This window comes from Platichthys flesus, chromosome 8 (genome assembly GCF_949316205.1).
Source record: "Platichthys flesus chromosome 8, fPlaFle2.1, whole genome shotgun sequence".
NCBI classification, from domain to species: Eukaryota; Metazoa; Chordata; class Actinopteri; order Pleuronectiformes; family Pleuronectidae; genus Platichthys; species Platichthys flesus.
The window spans coordinates 9,720,823-9,739,966 of record NC_084952.1 but is presented as its reverse complement, the minus strand read 5'-3'; the positions used below and the strand labels follow the sequence as shown (position 1 = coordinate 9,739,966).

The following is a 19,144-nucleotide window of genomic DNA, read 5'->3' as shown; positions in this document are numbered from 1 at the left end:
TATGTCATATGGAAGAGATGTTAACCATTAACCCGTTCCAGAGTCTGGATTTACTAGGTAGAGAAAGAGAGAGAGACACGCAGTGATAACTCCTAAAAGTAGAGATGTACGATTTGTCGCTGAGTGTTTTAGATTTTAAATTTGACGTTCCAGTGTGTGGGAGGTTTGTGTGTGGCCGTAAGCATAAGGGACCAACCAGGGGGGCACAGTTGGTCCAGCTAGGGGGGTTGTTAGTGGGACTTTTAACAGCAGCCCCTGTAATGACAGCTGCCATCTCCATCACCACCCACAAACACAGGACAGATAAACAATCGGTGGCTAAGTAAAGGTTTTAAAACCCACACACGGGAGGTTTTCCTTAAAAACAAAAGCACCATAAACATTCAGGAATTACCCCCATGATTTGAAAAAATCCTGTTTGCATTTTCTTAAAATACTGTGACCCATATGTCTGTTTCATTTGTTCGATTATTAGATTTGAACACGGAAAATTATTTTGTAATGTTATATTTCATTTCAGAATTAATTCATTTCATCTTGAGGATGTTTTTGTTTTTCGTTGAAATCATGAGAGTAACCTTGAGGTTTGACTTTCAATTGAGTCAGACTTAAAACCAATGGGTTAAGCAACATCTTCAGGAGTTTACAAAACAACTCATTGCAAATTGATTCCAAGTGCCGTAAAGGGTTAGTCATGTGCAAACACAGAGCGAGCAGCAACCTTAAGACTGTCTAAGGATAATAACAGCAGTTTATTTTCAATATTTTTCCCCCAGAACCTCCATCGGTTTATTCTGCGAAACAAGATGACAAATTTTCCGAGTAGGTCTCACACACACACACACACACACACACACAATTCTCCACTCTCTAATTTTTGTCCACATTCCATTAACTTCTCTCTGCTCGGCTATAAATATCCTGCATGTCAGATTGGACGAGAGCAAGGGCTTTAGTCGCTTTATGGAGAGGAAAAAAGATGGGGGGAGGTATAAGTATAGATAGATGGGGGGTAAATGGGAAAATGGAGGAAAAGCTAGGAGTGCTTGGGGCTTTTGCAGGGATTTAGTTTAAATGAAACCAGGTGTGTTGTGGGACCAGCACGAGGGGCATTGGGTAAGAAGATGGGGGGGCATGTGTGTGTGAATCTGTGAGTTGTTCCGCCTGCGATTTGGCCAGATTTGGAATTTTGGAATTTGGGCCGCAGACCAGGAATTTGCATCCTGGGGGGTCAGGGAGAGGGGGTTTGGAGAGCGGAGGATGGCAGTGCAGGGGGCCAAGTGGGGGGGGGGGGATGGGCTGTCCCTCTCTCTCTCTCGCTCTCTCTGTCTGTATCTCTTGCGCTCTCTCGCTCTCTCTCTCTCTCTCTCTCTCCCTCCCTCTGCATGTGTTCAGCTGCTCCAGCTGTCGGTCTCCCCACTCACTCTCTCAGGGTCATACAGGCAGGAGTTTTAAGGGACCTCTTCTGGACGCCAACTCAGCCGGGACGACCGCAGCTCAGCAGAAGGACACACTGGCCAGAGGGAGACTCAGCGACAGAGGACCTAGCGGAAAAAGATTCACCCGTGAGTTTTCCTGTGTTTCTTTAATGTCCTACACAGATGTAAGAGGAGATTTGTGTGAAACAGAGAACTATTGCTGGACTTTGCTAGAGTTTCCTCCCAAGTTTTTAAGATGAGATGTACCTCTCACCTATTTCTCTGGTACGACCATACACGTCCACTGCTCTGCTGTCTGCTCTGCTCTGCTCTCCCAGCTGCACTTGGTTCCTCACAAGAGCCAAGATAATGTGGCCCACAGTCTCCCTGCTCGCTTCTTGGCTTCGTGCTCCAGAGACTGTAATAGGGGGGTAGACAGGAAGAGAGGCGATGAGTCACAGTGCACGTATTATTATAAAGTTTGTTGCAAAATCCTTCCATCTCATCCTTCTTGAACAACACTTCAGGTCGGTGTCACAATCTCGGTTGTGTTAGTCACTCGGGGGAAACTACAGTCAGACCAAGGTGAAGCTGTAAGTTACATTTCTGACCCAGGAACAGGTGCCAGCTTCCAACAAACACAAACAATCTTGAAACCGGGATGACATCGGTGCTGAATGCTGTTTTATCACTGTTAATACATTAAACTTCTAACAGCTCACATGTGACACCTCCACCACCACTTAAGACTCAAGCTAAGTTAACTATAACAGGCAAGGCAACAGGAAGGAGGGCTGTTCCCCTAAAGAGCGGCCCATCATGGTCTGCATGTACCAACACATCACTGTAACTGCCTTTACAGTGATTTCAGAAGGAGAAGGCACCGTGTGACTATGTCTGTAGATAAACTATGTCTCAGAACATGGAGGGGGGGGGGCGAACGTTGGAGAGTCTCACAACAGGAGTCCAGTTGTGTGCAGACCCCCTGATGTTGGATTTGCAGGTTCACTGCCACAATGGTAACAGGGCGCAGATTGGCCACCATGTTCTCAGGCTGCTCCATGCACGGCGGAGCAGAACAACACAAAGCTAGCTACGTATACTCTACAAGACATCACCGTTCTGCTGTTTACACAATGTGTGTGTGTGGTCCGACCGTGTGTTTCCCTCGTCCCCATGTGGTCACTTTTATGAGCAGCCTGACATCTAGCCTGTTGAATTGGGCTGACTGTGTACTAAGAGATTGCAGTTGCGCAGCCGGTCGGCACACGTCGGCCGGTGCACATCTTTGTATTTTATTTTCGTGGGTCATTCTGCTGTTACCGAGGCCAAGACAAGCTCTGACGGGTGATTACATTAGATTCTAATTATTTTACCATGAGAAATGACGTGAATGGAACACACAACACAGGGTTTTCAGATATAAACTGCATCTGCTTCAAATAACAGTCATTTCCTTTATTGATTCATTAATTATTTGTGGTACCAAAGCTCAGGATGAAGTGAAAAGGGTTCTTTAAAATCTTAAAAGTTTGATTTTGTCGAACCACTATCCAAAACTATACATAAAATGTATCATCATATTATCATTTCAGAAGCTAGAATGAATGACTTTAAAGCATATTTGACTTAATCAGGTAATTTTCTATCCATCAGCTGATCTTTTAATTTACGTATTTCTTTCTAGTAGTTACATTAGTTAAAATCCCTTTCATAAGTCCAGGTAATGTTAACATGAAACACAGCAGGTGTCCGAGCAGCAGCACTGGTGAGGGGGTGTTAGAGTGAACCTGTGTCTCCATCAGTGGGCATCCAGACCCAGACGATGAACTCTTGCAGCGGGGCCACATTCTCGGACGTCCTCCCACACAATGAGGAGAGATGTGAGGTTGGAGAGCAGCGCCCGGAGGTTTGGCACCAGCTGTCCTCTTATGTGAACCATGGGGGGTTTCCCAGAACCTGATACCCTGGGAACCACTGCCGTTGCAGGGCATCCCAGCTGAGAACTGGCGCCCACATCCTTGCCACGGGCATTCCAGAGGTCCACCGCCACTTGATCTCCAGCAGCAGCAGGGCAACACCCATGCATCCCTGCTGCCCACACTGAGTAGCCAGTGAGCGACCGGACCCCGGACCGATGGTCAGTTTGTTTTTTCGGGTGGTTTTGGGCCACACTCTTCCTGGTTGTAAGTTCAGTTCAGACAGGTCACGTACTGTGGTCATCTGATTGCACGCTGGTATGTGTAACTCTCTGTGTTTTGCTGCTTTTGACCACACAAAGGTCAGAAATCGCCTGTGATGTCACCCGCCGAGTATTTGAGGGTGTCCACGTCACCCTGCGGATTCCGGTTTGTCTCGAGACGAAATACAACAACAAGCAGTGCCTGTAAATGTGGCCTCCGCAGAGCGTGTGACCATACACGTAGGCAGGCAGTGAATCAAACTCTCGTGTCATTTCATGGTTTTTTATTCCTTCAACTGGCCTGTTTTATATATTTCTTTCTCCAGGAGCTGGAATAGGTGATGTGTTTATGTTTAGTCAGCAGAATTGCTTATAGCCTCTCTCCAGGAACATTAACTGAGGGATGGCTGTGTCTGTGCTGGGAGAAAAGCCAAGTCCATCAGAGCACTCAGCAAACATAATACACTATAAATACATCTACAAAAAAAACACGCCACGCTCTACAGAACACTGTGCTGGTGGAAGCAGTGAGGCCTGTGAGCAAACGACGCAGTGTCTCCATGTTAAAATACTGTTGTAATTATATGCTGTGACTTCATTCTCAATTCCACTTGATTAAAAGTAGCACTTAAAGTATCCAGAGTAGAAAGTAACTTTATGCCTAGTGGATCCGTTTCATCCTCTTAAATTATGTAGATCCCAAGATCCTGAAAGATTAAGATTTTTTAATCTTAGGCATACAAGATAATATTTTATGTATACAAGTAAGTCATGAATCTGTAAAACAAGGTCAATTTATTCTGTTAGTTTTGCCGCAGCTTTGTTGTTAATGTAAATACCAGCAAATACCTGAGCAGCTGTAATCCGCCTCCTACCTGGAAGGACCTCTGTGGGCAGGCAGGGCCTCAGACACAATCACATGTTGTAATGAATAACTACACTTTTAAAAACTACCTGAAAAATGCCAAAAACCAAAGAGAAAACACCTAAAATTGCACCTTAACAGAGTACCTGAGTATACTTGGTTACTCCACTGACACAGACAGATGTCCTTTGACATTGAAACAGCTTCCAGAGAGAACGAAATTCATATCTCACAAATTGAAGCAACGAAAAAAGAGAAGCCGTTTTAAAATATGGAAGTTATAGCCAGGATTCTGCCCTGATACACAGTGCAGCGAATCTCAGGAGGCAGCGCTCAGCGAGACCATCATTCCACTGAGTTGTAGTCTGCCAGTCCGCAGACACAGAGGGCTTTCTGTGAGCAGCGAATATGAAAGTATTTCTGTGATGTTGACTTTGTTATTTTCAGCTGAAGGATGGAGGACGTCACAGTGTTAATGTTTTTACCTGGCCGGCCGATTTATTCCATTTATTCTCGCTGCGATCAAGGGGGAACTGTGTGGTTGACAAACACTGAACAAAGTCCACTGTGAGTGGACGACTACTTAAACATTGGCTCCATGCAGCGTATTTAGCTTGGAGTTGATTTATCCACCTCGGCTGTGGGAGCGGCTCACAGGCACCACTAAGTTTTGAGACCGAATCAAATCGTTTTGTGATTTCTAATGTTGTTCTTTTTGTCTTTTTTCCCCACTTCTCCTTCTCTGAAATACAGATCCCACATCTCGGCCGCCCCTGTACATCACAGAGTCTCACCTTCAAGGCCCTGCCTCCTGTCTGATAGCTGTGTGTGTGTGTCTGTGTGTGTGTGCATGTTGTACGTGTGTTCATGTCCTTGTTCTCCTGCCAATTAGTGCATTAGCATGCAGGGTGTTTGTGTGTCAAACTTGTGCGTGTGCATATGTGTGTCTGTGCTCCTCCACGTTGCTATTTCACAGCCCTCGACAGAAAGTGACACCTACACGGTAAGGACGGCTGAGTCTCTCTCCCTCACTCTGCTCTCCTCTCTTATTCCCTTGGCCTCTTCTCTTTTATCACACGCCACACCTGCCAGTTAGTTTTTTGGCCGTGTTTCTTGTTGAACTCTTGGCCTCTGCTCTCCCTTTTTATTAGCTCCTCTTCATGCTTAATATTGCACAGCAGCTTTCCACGTCCAACGTTTTGTAGTTTTACTATCTGGAGGTAATTTTAGTTTTAATTCCATGTTGTTTTAAGCCTCAATTTTCTTCCCATGCAACTCGCAGCCTTGTGTTTTTCCTCCCAGAATGATAATGACCCCTCTTCCAAACAGTGGCCTGACTTTCTTTGTGTTTCAAGCGACACTCGGCCTCAGGAAAGCAAATTAAAATGTCATACTCTGCTCACCAGCAGCAGACTCCTTGTCTTCTTGGCCCAGCGCTCCTGCATGAGTATCTTCCCATCTTTCTTTCCTCCATTTTCTCACAGTCTGTTTTTCTCTGTTGCTCTTCGTAGGAATGCACAGATGGGTATCACTGGGACCCTCAGACCGAGCACTGCAAAGGTAAGAGCTCACTTTTACCTGATGTTTCTCCAACTCAACATTCAGTTATTACGCACAGTCATTGAATATGTATCTGCATCCCCCCCTCAGACATAAACGAATGTGAGACCATTCTGGATGCCTGCAAAGGGGAAATGAAGTGCTTCAACCACTACGGAGGGTACCTGTGCCTTCCCCGCTCTGCGTCAGTCATCCCGGCTCCAGAGCCCGCCATCACGCCCACCGAGCCCTTTAACCCCTGCCCTCTGGGCTACGAGCCGCAGGGAGACAGCTGTGTGGGTGAGTGTCTGGTTTGTTGGTCTGGGGGGGGGGGGGTTAGAGGTGGACAGGTGGCCACAGGATGAGTGGTCATTACTCACATGTGTGTGTGTGTGATTGTGTACATTTATTGTCGGCGGCCACAGGCTGTGGGGGACAGGTGGCCGCAGCAGGTGTTGGAACTGGAGGCAGCGTGTTGGTGCAATCTGTGTGGGTGTGAGTGAGCATGAGTCCACGCGGGGCAGGCAGACAGTGGAGGAATGTGGAAGATTTCACGCGAGGACAGCTGCTCTGTTTTAAGAGCCGAGAAAACTGCCTGTGCTGGAGGACGAACACGTGTTCATCGGGGTCTGCATGAGGCAGCAAACATGATTCAACACTTTGTGATGTATCAGCTGCTGGGCGGAAACCAGGGGAGCGGAGTCGCCACCGCCAGCTTGAACAATCACAGTGCATCGGGTCAGTGGGGCTGAGTGACGCTGTGTTCACTCACCATGACCACAGCTCTGATACGCCTGTCCCTGTTTCACTTCGCCCACTCACACAGATATCGATGAGTGTGAGCGGGATGAAGATGACTGTCAGCCCAGCCAGCAGTGCATCAACACCCTGGGTGCCTTCACCTGCCAGTGTCCGGACGGCTACCGCAAGGTTGGCACAGAGTGTATCGGTGAGTTGATCCAAATTCAATTAAACATATGGAAACTTAGAGAAAGAAGTGGTTTTACTGCACGGCCTGTTGGAGCTGCAGGCGTGAACTTAATAGCCTCTTTTAATTCTCAGACATCGACGAGTGCAGGTACAGGTACTGCCAACATCGCTGCGTCAACGTCCCCGGGTCCTTCTCTTGTCAATGTGAACCTGGTTTCCAACTGGCAGGAAACAACCGCTCTTGTATTGGTGAGTGATGTAACTGGGAATGAAAGAAGTATTCATCAATTTGAGCCACCAGGTATAAAAACTGGACAATTAAAAACGTTTAAGACTTTCAAAGTCTTACACGCAAAGGTACAAAAGTTGAGTATCTAAACTAAAATAATTTGAACTACATTATGTTCTGTTTGGTAGTTTTATCTGTACTGTTTTATATAAGCTATAGAAAACTGGCAAAACTAGCATTTATTTTCATTATTGTTGATGTTTTTAGTTCATATTTAGAAAAACAGCTCAGATAGATATTTCTCACATCGAGGAAACCAGAAGAGTTTCAACGCTGGCTGAAAACACTTCTTGTTGGACTCCATCACTCACAGTAATAAGCCGACTTGGGAAATGTGTTTTCAGTGACTTTGAATTTACTTGGAGCTTTTATTCTGATTTGTGCCTTTTAGTTTTGGATCCAGGACCTATTAAAGTTTTTGGGATATACGAGCTTTCCAGTCTGTTGTCCCACAAAAACAACAAAACCCTTGTTATAACGTTTAGAGTTTACGTCCACACGGCTCTATAAAATCTGCCTTCCCTCGTTTCAGATGTGAATGAATGCGACATGGGTGCCCCCTGCTCTCAGAGGTGTTACAACACATATGGCACCTTCCTCTGTCGCTGTGACCAGGGCTACGAGCTGGGGCCTGATGGCTTTGCTTGTAACGGTAAGACATTCTCCCCGTCTCCCTCTGTGACACCTGTCTGTTTATTTGTATTCTGTCACTGATGGTGAACTGTAAATTAAACATGAACTCGCATCCTGACAGACATTGACGAGTGCAGCTACTCCAGTTACCTGTGCCAGTACCAGTGTGTCAATGAACCAGGGAAGTTCTCCTGCGTGTGCCCTGAGGGATACCAGCTGCTGGGGACCAGACTGTGTCAGGGTGAGCACACAGAGCTGCTTCCTCTTTTCCTCTCAAAACGTCTCTCTCTGTGCAAGTCCTTCGTTCTGTGACAGCAGCTCTCTTCCTGCTGTCTTTCCGCCTCCTGTTCAGTCAAACACCACAAGCCCTCTTTCCCTCCACAGATATAAACGAGTGTGAAACAGGTGAACACCAGTGTACCGAGGCACAGACGTGTGTGAACATCCACGGGCGATACCAGTGCGTGGACAGCAACCGATGCCAAGAGCCGTATATCCAGGTGTCTGAGAAGTGAGTGTTCACACTCAGTACACACACTTTCACACACCTTTTCCCAATTACACAAGTATGTGCTGGCTCTCGGCTCAGAATATAATCAACCCCTGTATTGAGTATGGCTCAGGCTTCAAGATTATCCCAATTACTTTTTCCACACACGGGTCCAACTCTGCGACCTTCTCTTTTGAACACGGTCCAGTGCAATAAGAAAGCTATTACAGTTGTGAACAAGTGTTGGATTGGTAACAGGTGTGGGTCACTATTAACAAATCCCACATGATTAGCTCGTATAAAAGGTGTTTTAGAAAAACAATGGCTACTGGTCAATATCTGTTTAGATTCAAGAGTTCTCTCCTCTTAGTCATATAACTCCCTCTGCTGGCTAATTTGTGAACTTCTGTTTTCTACTCCTTTCGCGGATGGATTTCAAGAAAGAGCCCAAATGACTTAGAAGCCCCTAAACTCTAAAAGATGTTGCACAATAGCTATAAAAAGATGCAAAACTGCCAATAGAAACAGAACAACTACCAAATACCATGAGAAACAACTACATTGAGATGCTAAACGACCACAAATGACTGCACGTAGATTTAACCGCCACTCTGCATTTTCTTCCATTGTGTGTGTGTGTGCAGCCGCTGTGTGTGTCCCGTCAGCAAGCCCGCCTGCCGAGAGCTTCCTTTCTCCATCGTCCACCGCTACATGACCATCACCTCGGAGCGCTCCGTCCCCTCCGACGTCTTCCAGATTCAAGCCACCAGCGTCTCCCCAGGGGCTTACAACACCTTCCGCATCCGCTCCGGGGACGAGAACGGAGACTTTTACGTCAGGGTGAGGGCTGTGACAGAGCAGAGCGCGAGGACGAGCGTGGTGTCGCACTGACCTGATGGTTAATGAGGCCGAATCTGCTGTGCTGACCGAAATAATCAGTTCTGGTTCATGTTGAAGACGTAGACTTGGATGAATAAGATACAGATTAATATAGGATGAGATGTTTCTAGGTTGAAATATGTTTTGTCAGTCAAATCTGGTAAAGCAGAATAGGATTCAGTGTAGGGCTGGTGGATCAGTTTTAGTTTGGTGTACATTATAAACTGGCAGTGTAAAAAACCTATTCTTTATTCTAAAACAATATTGTTGTTAAGCACCTTCCTGGAGGCTCAAACATGCTTTTCGTGTGAAAGTCAAAAACTCACCCACACGCTGATGACAGCTTCCCTTCCTGCAAAAAAAATTTACTCAGTCATATTTGTTTTGTCTCCTCCAGCAAATCAATAATATCAGCGCCATGCTGGTGCTGGCCCGCGCTGTGTCGGGGCCCAGAGAGTACACGTTGGACCTGGAGATGGTGTCCGTCAACCCTCTGCTCAGCTACCACGGCAGTTCCGCCCTCAGACTCTCCATCTACGTTGGGCCTTACACCTTCTAAAGAGGAAGAGGAAGAGGAGGAAGAAGACGACCGGAGGGGACACAGAGAAAAAAGATGGAGAGAAAGAGCTGAGGAGAAGCACAGATGCAAAAGAAGCTGTAAAAAGGAGTGGTCGATGCAGTTCAACTAATCACTGTGATGTCACACTCGTAGCTTTTTGTACTTGTCCAAAGAAAGCCACACATTTGTGTCAGCCCACCATATTACATGTAAGAACATACATGCAGTGCAGTATACAGTATAAAGTATACATGTAGCAGTAAGGTATCAGATACAGAGCAGCCTCCAAATGATAAGTCCAGTCCAATTGTTCCCTCCGGTATTTCAGTTCCCCATGGTTTCCCTTTTCATGTTATTTTTCACTGCTCACTCGTCTGACGCCATCATTCTGACGTCCGGGTGTAAAAAGGGGATTTATTTTCTTCACACCTGCTCAGCGTGATAACAGATCTGTGCCGTGCTGCTGTCAGGTGGAGTGATTCACGCCGGGCGTCACCACATTAATCCGTCTCGTCCGGTTTACATCCTTATCTTCGGTTCCACTCTGTCACTTCATTCCCGTTTCCCTTTTCACAGACGCGATTCAGTAACCACTCATATCAGACCTCAGCATCCACGCTCCTCCTTCACCCTCCACCGTTCATCCTCTACCATCGAGCTCTCCCTTAACAGCAGTTTGTCGGATTGCCACGTGTTGTACTTTGTATTTTCTTTGTCTAAGATTTGAACCCAAATAAAACAATGTACCTTAACATATCCGTGTCGCAGTTAAAAATTTTCATTCTGCATTCGTCCCTCTGGAAAATTCAGAAACTTTTTGGATAAGTCAATCAACAGAAAACTATTTGTCAAGTTGCAGCTTCTTTTTTACTGTCTGTAGAATGAAAATTGAATGGAACCCCTTTAAGAACCCTTGTGTTGTGAGAAATTGAGATGTTAGTTTCCAGTTTCAATTGATTAATCAGAACTTAAGGAATTTTCAGTTAAATTGATAATGGCAACAGTTGTGAGTTAACTCCTCGATGATTGCTATTGTCTTTGGAGTTTTTTTGTTTTCCGTCTGTTTAAAGAATTAAAGGTTGATGATTTCACCGTTTAGTTTAGCAAATATAAGCAAAAGCTGCTTTCAGACAGGCACTGAACTTAAAGTAGCAGTGTGTAAATTGCCTAAGGCCTTCTAAGGCTTTTTTCCTTTTCTTGGACTGGCCCAGCCAACCTTGTAAAATGTCAGGAGTATGTCTGATTGAGCACAAGTTAGAATACAACTGGAAAAATTTGTCCTACTCAGACAATCTGCTGCGTTCTTTGTAGGTGAAAAAGGAAAACTACCTATTTTCCAGAGATCTTGTGTGAAAATAGCTACTAGCTGGTTCACTGCCCCACGTTACCAACACAGCCAATAATTAACTAAGCTACATTTTCTAATGTTTCTCTAAGCTGCCTTTAAATTTGACTCCGACCCAAACATGGAGCAGAAAGTCTGTGGTGTGACCTGGCCTCAAATCTACACTGCATCTGTTTAGGCCCCCAGCCAGCCGCTGGCTTTGTGAACGGCCTCAGTAGTTGCTCTGCTTATTCGGCTCCACTCGTTATAAATAGCCAACACTTTGGACACAGTTCCACAACCGGCTCTGATATAATGCACCTCAAAACTGTGCTTGAAACTATGGAGGACCATACATGACATAAGTAAAAATAAATAAATAAATAAATGTATAAATAAATACAGAAATAAATAAATAAATGAATAAATAAAAATGGAAATAAATAAATAAATACAGAACTAAATAAATAAATATGTTAATACCAAAAGAAATGTCTTAAATATATTTTAACATTTATTTTTTCCCTGATACATTTCCTTTGCATTTGCAGTGTCCTTATGCTAATGAGAAAGGCGGGCCTAACCGCAGTCTCATGCAGGATTGGTCACAGGAGTGTAATGATCCAGCCCTACTACTTCTGCCTTTCAATGCTGGTGTCCAGTAGCTGTTTGCAGCGTTGAGCCAGTTCACACTTAAAATGAACTAGTTCAAGTTCAGAGGGTTAGTTAAGGTTATTTTTTATTGGGATGATTTAGCTGTCAGTAGTTCTGACTGTGAGCGACACGTCTCGTGTTGTACTGAGCACAATGAGCGAGCCGAGAGGAGGAGGAGGAAACAGAAACTCCAGCTCGGTACAAACCACCTGCCGCCTCTGCTCTGATCATGAAGCCGCTGGTCTCTGAGCAGATGTGACCAGAGAAGCTCTGTGTTTCCACTGTTTCCACTGTTCCACAGAGTCACTAACTGGCTGCTTCACGGTGAAGAGATCAAGTCTCAGTCACTGCCCGTGTCTCTGAGCGAGTGTGTGACGGAGCGCAGGGGCTGTGTGTGTGTAGCTCAGTTGACCAATCCTGCTCGAGACTGAGGTTAGGCCCGCCTTTCTCATTAGCATAAGGACACTGAAATCGAAAAATAAAAGTTGGAATAAATGTGGAAATAAATAAATAAATATGGAAATAAATGCAGAATTAAATAAATCAATGTCTTAAACTTATTTCCACATTTATTTATTTATTTCCACTTTTATTGCAACTTTTATTTATTTCCACATTTATTTATTTCCACATTTCAGTGTCCTTATGCTAATGAGAAAGGCGGGCCTAACCTCAGTCTCGAGCAGGATTGGTCAACTGAGCTACACACACACAGCCCCTGCGCTCCGCCACACAATCGCTCAGAGACACGGGCAGTGACTGAGACTTGATCTCTTCACCGTGAAGCAGCCAGTTAGTGACTCTGTGGAACAGTGGAAACAGTGGAAACACAGAGCTTCTCTGGTCACATCTGCTCAGAGACCAGCGGCTTCATGATCAGAGCAGAGGCGGCAGGTGGTTTGTACCGAGCTGGAGTTTCTGTTTCCTCCTCCTCCTCTCGGCTCGCTCATTGTGCTCAGTGCAACACGAGACGTGTCGCTCACAGTCAGAACTACTGACACCTAAATCATCCCAATAAAAAATAACCTTAACTAACCCTCTGAACTTGAACTAGTTCATTTTAAGTGTGAACTGGCTCAACGCTGCAAACAGCTACTGGACACCAGCATTGAAAGGCAGAAGTAGTAGGGCTGGATCATTACACTCCTGTGACCAATCCTGCATGAGACTGCGGTTAGGCCCGCCTTTCTCATTAGCATAAGGACACTGCAAATGCAAAGGAAATGTATCAGGGAAAAAATAAATGTTAAAATATATTTAAGACATTTCTTTTGACATTTCTTTTGGTATTAACATATTTATTTATTTATTTCTGTATTTATTTATTTATTTCCATTTTTATTTATTCATTTATTTATTTATTTCTGTATTTATTTATACATTTATTTATTTATTTATTTTTACTTATGTCATGTATGGTCCTCCATATGAAACCTTCTCTCACACACGCAAAGAGATTTAGTCCCACTAGCATCACTGTTTGTCTAGTTTCATTGGAAAGGTCACAGCCACAACAGTTCCTGAATCCTGTCAGACCAAAGGAGAACCTTATGACCTTACGGTTTCATTATGAAGATAAGAGTGGAGTCCACATCGGGGGGGGGGGGGGGGGGGGGTTCCTGTCAGTGCCATGACACAGAGAAGGTTCCTGAGTGTGTTCAGATATAAGAACCAGCTCATCATACTTCACCTGCACCCACACAGATTCACCTCTGTCTGCAGTGTCAGTGAACACCACCATCAGTCCTGTCCTCTCCAAAACAAGATCTGAGCTCAAATATCCCCAAATCGTGTATCTACCGCCCGGCATCGTGAAATTAGGGCAGTGAAAAGCTGCTTCTCATATGAAACAGTGAATCTATGCAGCCTTCTGTTTCGCTTTTCACTGTCACAGCATTTCTCTTTGTGTGCAACGGATTCTGTCAACCCCCCCAAAAACATAAAAAAGATAAAGGGAGTGAGTGGGAGAAGGAGAGAGGGGAAGCCCTTATTTTACAGTCCAGTGCTTTAAGCTCCACCCAGGCCTACACGCACACACACACCTCCCATCTGTCCTCACTGGAGGGGGTGATGACTCACACACAGCCCTGTTTTATGTAACAGGAGCAGACACGGTTCAGCCACCAGGGGGCAGCGTACCACACAGAGCTCCTCCATCCAGGATTAGCAACAACCTGAAGAGAGTGTGTTGGTTTTATAACCGAATTGACTGGTGAACCTACATTTTCTCCCATTTTCCATGAACTCATGCACCTGTGGGAGGAAAAAGTGACGCCACCTTTGTCCTCTTCTCACAAATAATGTTCAACTCAGCGAGCGCTGTAGAATAGATTTATATTTCTTACATAACTTCATCTTGTAATGATGGAGAACAAGGAGGACAGATCCTGGTGATGTGGTTAGGGAGTGCAGGAGGGGAGGAGGTGTGTGTGTGTGTGTGTGTGAGTGTGTGTGCGTCTGTGTTCACATTAGGGGCACAGTGGCCTAGTGTTATACTGTAAGTCTCCTGGCATTTCCAGTTGGTCCAAAGACAGAAAGAAAACCTAAATGAAACTGAGGGATTCTGTCGTGGACGGCCTACGAACTGGCTCACCAGGCACAGAGGCCCAAAGCATCAGGGGGCTCCCTGGGCTTCTCCTGAAAAATGTCATTGACAAAAAAAGGCACAAAATGGCAACAGGATGCAAAATAACCAAGATATGGCACACAAAAAACACAAAACACCACTGAGAGTTGCCAAATTACCCATAGAAGGATGAAAAGGGCAAAGCAACCACTAAGAGACCAAACGACGGCAAAGATATAAAGTGACTTAACATAGACACACAAAATAATCACCTAAGACACAAAATTACCAAAGTAATCACAACACATCACAATGAGATGCAAAATAGCAAACAAAAAAAAAGAAGAAGATTCAAATTGAAGAGAAACAGACACAAAAACGTTCACAGACTCAAAACGACCAGCGTAACATAACGTGACCACAAAACAAGACAAAGAAGAGATGAAAAAATCACTAAAACTAGCTGCAAAACGACAAAAATTTGACGCATATGATGCAAAACTGCTGAAAATGATGCAAAACAAGCAGAGAGAGTTCCACTGCCACGACAATGAGATGAAAACAAACACTGTATTGGCAGAGTGGGCACAGAGGAGCGTGGGTGTGAATGTGTGTGAAGTGATGTAATTGGAGGAATCAGATTTTGGAATGCGTGTGGTCATGCAGCAGGTCTGTGTGTCTGTGTGTGTTTGTGTACCAGGTTTCTGTGTTTACGTGTTTGTTGGTGTCTCTGTGTTAGTGTGTCTTTAGGCTGCTGTGTCTGTTTGCAGGGTGTGGGTGTTTACATGGGGGAGCGTGTGTTTGAGAGGTGCCCACATAGACGGGTGGGAGGAGTGTTCGGGGCGGCAGAGGGGGGGAGCTGGAACGGCCTGGGCCTCGTCTCTTGGCGCCTTCGCGATCGTGATCTCATTTCTGGGCAAGCCGAGCCCTGTAGGCCGCAGGGGGGGGGGGGGGAGGGGGAGTTGCACCAACGACTCTGGTACGGGGGGACAAACATGTTGGACAGAAAAGAGGAACCTTTCTGAGAGTCCAGTTGTGTCCCTTCAGCTCAACACATTGCTGCCATGACAGAGGAGCAGCTCCCTTTTGATCTCCTCCTGCTGCTGCATCACCAAAAAGCTCTCAACGCCTCCCCCCCCCGCCCTCCACCGAAGCACAATGCAGGTATTATAGTTATGAATGGGAGAGCGAGGTGGAGTGTCATTTCCCTCCACCCACAACCCCCCGAGCAACCGGGATTAGTTCATTGAGGAAAAGAGCAGCCACTGGAATCTGTGGGACTTCAAACACTGGCTGCACAATGCAAAGAGGGCCCAGTGATGGGAGAGGGTGAATTAGTGAGAGTATCAGGGAGCTCTCTCTCCTCCTTTACATACTGTATATAAATAAGGAGAGAGAGAGATAGAGAGAGATAGAGAGAGAGAGAGAGTTTCTTATTATCACATTTGATTCCCCCATACACTAAACAAACTGTATTTAGATTATAGATCGATTAGAACTACACACACAGCTACAACATGCTGTACAGCATCTTAAAGTTTTATAGCGATGTGCCGAGGGAGGTCATGTTCTCATCGGTGCTTGTTTGTCTGTTATTTAGTGGCAGTACACAAAATCTACAGGCTATATCAACCATGAAGCGGGTGGAAGGATGCAGAATGTGTCAGGAGAGAAGAGAAACCATCCGATTCTGGTGCAGGCCCATGAATTTATTTTTTCCCCTCGGTGAGTTAGTGCATCTTTTGACATTTTCACGAGGTTTCCTGGCTAATAATTCATGGATCTAGATGAAAACGTCAGGCACATTTTGGGAACTGATATCGATGAGTGGGTGAAGTTTGGTGCAGTTTGATTTCATTTCGGGGAGTGTTGGGTCTTGGTTTGTCCTCTAATGATTGACACTCTGCCTTCTTTACGTCCTCTTGTATAGTAATTCCCTTATGGAAAAATACAAGATTACATATGATAATTGGAATACATGCATGTAGCCTACATATTTATATCTTATATCATATGTAGTTTGGTTGTACTTGATGGTCATCTTGTGGTGCAGTTGAACTACGAATGTGTGTGTGCCAAAATAATAGGAACATTTGCAAACTGCAGCCTGATCATTAAATTGAAACAACGTCTCTATTTTGAGTAAGACTGCATTCAATTGCATTATAAATATTAATATTAAATACATTTACAAGAGGAAGAGGTTTATTTCAGGACTGTTGAAGTTCAGTGAATATATATTCACACACAACACATTTTGTAATTCATTATTAAATCCTGTCACATTTTCTTCTTCTTCTTTTGAATACAAACATTTACCTCCTGGAGCTCACATGTGGAAATGCTTTAGTCCTGTGACACCGCAGTTTCTTGTTATCTCTGAAAACAAATGAGCTTATCAGTCCGGTCCAATTACAGGTTCAGCTGGGTATGTTCATTACCTCAGGTCAGCGTCCTCTCCTACCAACAGGCCGGCAGTTTAGCGCAGGGGGCTTCGGGCGAACAGGATCACGTGTCACATGTCAGTAATTAACAGCAGTGTAATTAGAAATGTGACTGCACACACACACGTGCTCTGACTGGAGCAGGGTTCAGATACAGAAACACAGAGAAAAACAAGCTGAACCTGCTCATCTCTTTGTCATTCACACAATCAAAAACTAATTACATGAGAGCTGATGTTGAAAGTTCAGGTCCAGATGTTGAGAGAGACCCCCCCCCCCCCCCTCCCTCCTCCTCTCTCTGGAGCCTCGGATAGATTTATATAAGACTTCGAGTGAGACCTTACCCAAGCTTACTCTACCTTCCATTTCTTTTGCACGTTGCGTAAATGTGGTAACCAAGAAACGACGACGTGTTGCTATGGATGAGTGGGTGGCAGCCAAAGGGACCTATGCTGAAAAGACATTCAGCCCTGAGAAAAAATAACAGAAGAGAAAAGCAAAACACTGAAAGCTATGTGAACTCAAGGGAGCAGGAGCTGGAGAGGAATTCTGTGAATCTGAACCCAAACTGATTGCGAAACATGTTCCGGCTTTGAGTTTTAGTTGCTGAGGCATTTTATACAAACTTCAGATGTAGAACAACAGGAGGAAGTGGATTCACCAGCAGTGGAATGTTGTAGTTTAGAGGCACTTACAACTTATTACTCACAGAAGTTTACTTTGGAGATTCTACTTAAAACATAACAAAATACAATTTATGATTTATGGAGAATAACATTATATACTTTATTGGAAAATTGGACATTCTGTATAAGTAAGTTTTGAAGATTAAATATATTTGATATCATGGTTATGCACTTTTATTCAAGGAACATTTTGAATACAGGATTTTTACTCATGACACTGGTGTATAGTACTTTAACTTCAGAAAGAATATCTGAATACTTCTTCTGCCACTTGGTCTCACAAGTCAGCAGAGGTGGAAAAAAGTATAAACATCGTTTCCTTTAGCAAAATACACCAAGGTAACCAGTCCTGCATTTAAAATACAATCAAGTAAAAAAGTATTATTAGTAAAATGCAAAGTAAAAAGTTTTAAACCTATTAAAGGTGTAGGCCGACTCTTTAATCTAAAGGGAAGATGAAACCTTCATGTGGTAATGAACTGCAAGGGAGGGGAAGTATAGGGAGCTTTTAAAAGAAATAAAGTACTTCCCACATATTTGAGTGAATGTATATTCTATCACTGGACTCCTCATATCTGTCCAATAATATTGGAACCATCACCTCAAATATATTCAACCTGACAATCATTTACTTACAAACCTGCTTTTATGAGTGTTTCTAATTCAGTCAGTGATTTATTAATGAGCCAACACAATGAAAATATTGAATAACAGTTCTTTTTCCTGGAAATAGGGCTTGCCTATAACCTGTTACGTGTTTTCCAGCTGACACACGCTACAGGCCTTGTTTGTGTGTTCATGTATTTTTGGAGCGCTCTGGGTGGAAAATTCTCAATTGGAAGAAATGAACAAGCCACAGCTGACAGGTAATTGACCCCGACCAGTCATGAATCAGCCAAGAATGAATGAATCAGAATATTGCTTGAGACAGTAGATGGTGCAGGAGGGGGGGGGGGGGGGGGAACAAAATGGAGCAAACTGCAATGGTTATGTGAGGGGGGCCATGTGGCCGCTATCAAAATGTCGGGGTCAATAGGGAAGTATTTTGAGCAACGTTGCACGAGGACGGTGACAGAAAAAAAAGAGGGCGAGTGGATGGAGAAGAGAACAAACGATCTCAAAAAAAGAACAAGGTACCAACGTGATTTACAGGCCGCTATGAAGACCATACAGAACATATGTTCCTCCCTCGCTCTCATCAACCCACTCTCTGGTTTTCGTTATGCAACGCATCCGTCTATCTGCTCTCATTCAACTATATGGGTCCAGAAATTTTAATCGACGCTTCACTGTATGCAAAACCACCCGCACGTCATGGCTTTTGTCTTGTTGCTGATTTGCTTTCTGTGGTTGAAATCTGGTCTGAAAAACGAGAGGTAATCGAGGGGAGCGAGACACACGGAGCCAGAAAAAGGGAGAGAAAAAGGTAGAGAGGGTGTCTCAATGAAGGATCTGCTGCTGGGAGGTCTCTCATGATGTAACACATCTACATCACGTCACCATGGCAACCCCGCATCAGCACCAACTCACTGTGGGGAGAGAGAGGCAGTGTCTGTGCTGGTATGTTACAGTACACAGACGAGAACGGCATATGTGCGCCACAAAAAAAAGCCATATGGATCAAATGAAAAATGTTATATAGAAATGGAAATGTTGTGTTTTGATGATTTCCAATTGGAATTAGCT

At 44.5% G+C, this 19,144-nt stretch overlaps 1 protein-coding gene across 1 annotated transcript; it reads left to right on the top strand.

Moving 5' to 3' along the window:
- Positions 1 to 1,306: 1,306 nt before the first annotated feature.
- efemp2a (EGF containing fibulin extracellular matrix protein 2a) lies at positions 1,307 to 10,536 on the top strand. Its single transcript, XM_062394162.1, has 11 exons — positions 1,307 to 1,565; positions 5,219 to 5,468; positions 5,977 to 6,025; positions 6,116 to 6,304; positions 6,831 to 6,953; positions 7,067 to 7,183; positions 7,756 to 7,875; positions 7,978 to 8,097; positions 8,241 to 8,367; positions 8,991 to 9,186; positions 9,623 to 10,536. The coding sequence occupies exons 2-11, from the start codon at positions 5,367 to 5,369 to the stop codon at positions 9,782 to 9,784; spliced, it is 1,305 nt and encodes a 434-aa protein (XP_062250146.1). The 5' UTR covers positions 1,307 to 1,565; positions 5,219 to 5,366; the 3' UTR covers positions 9,785 to 10,536.
- The last annotated feature ends 8,608 nt before the right edge of the window (positions 10,537 to 19,144 follow it).

Excerpts from the sequence above, each read along its gene's own strand:
- efemp2a (XM_062394162.1), top strand. The coding sequence starts at position 5,367 with ATGCAGGGTGTTTGTGTGTCAAACTTGTGCGTGTGCATATGTGTGTCT. Across the intron at positions 6,954-7,066 it reads GGTTGGCACAGAGTGTATCG|ACATCGACGAGTGCAGGTAC; the intron begins GTGAGTTGATCC and ends TTTAATTCTCAG. Across the intron at positions 7,876-7,977 it reads TGATGGCTTTGCTTGTAACG|ACATTGACGAGTGCAGCTAC; the intron begins GTAAGACATTCT and ends GCATCCTGACAG.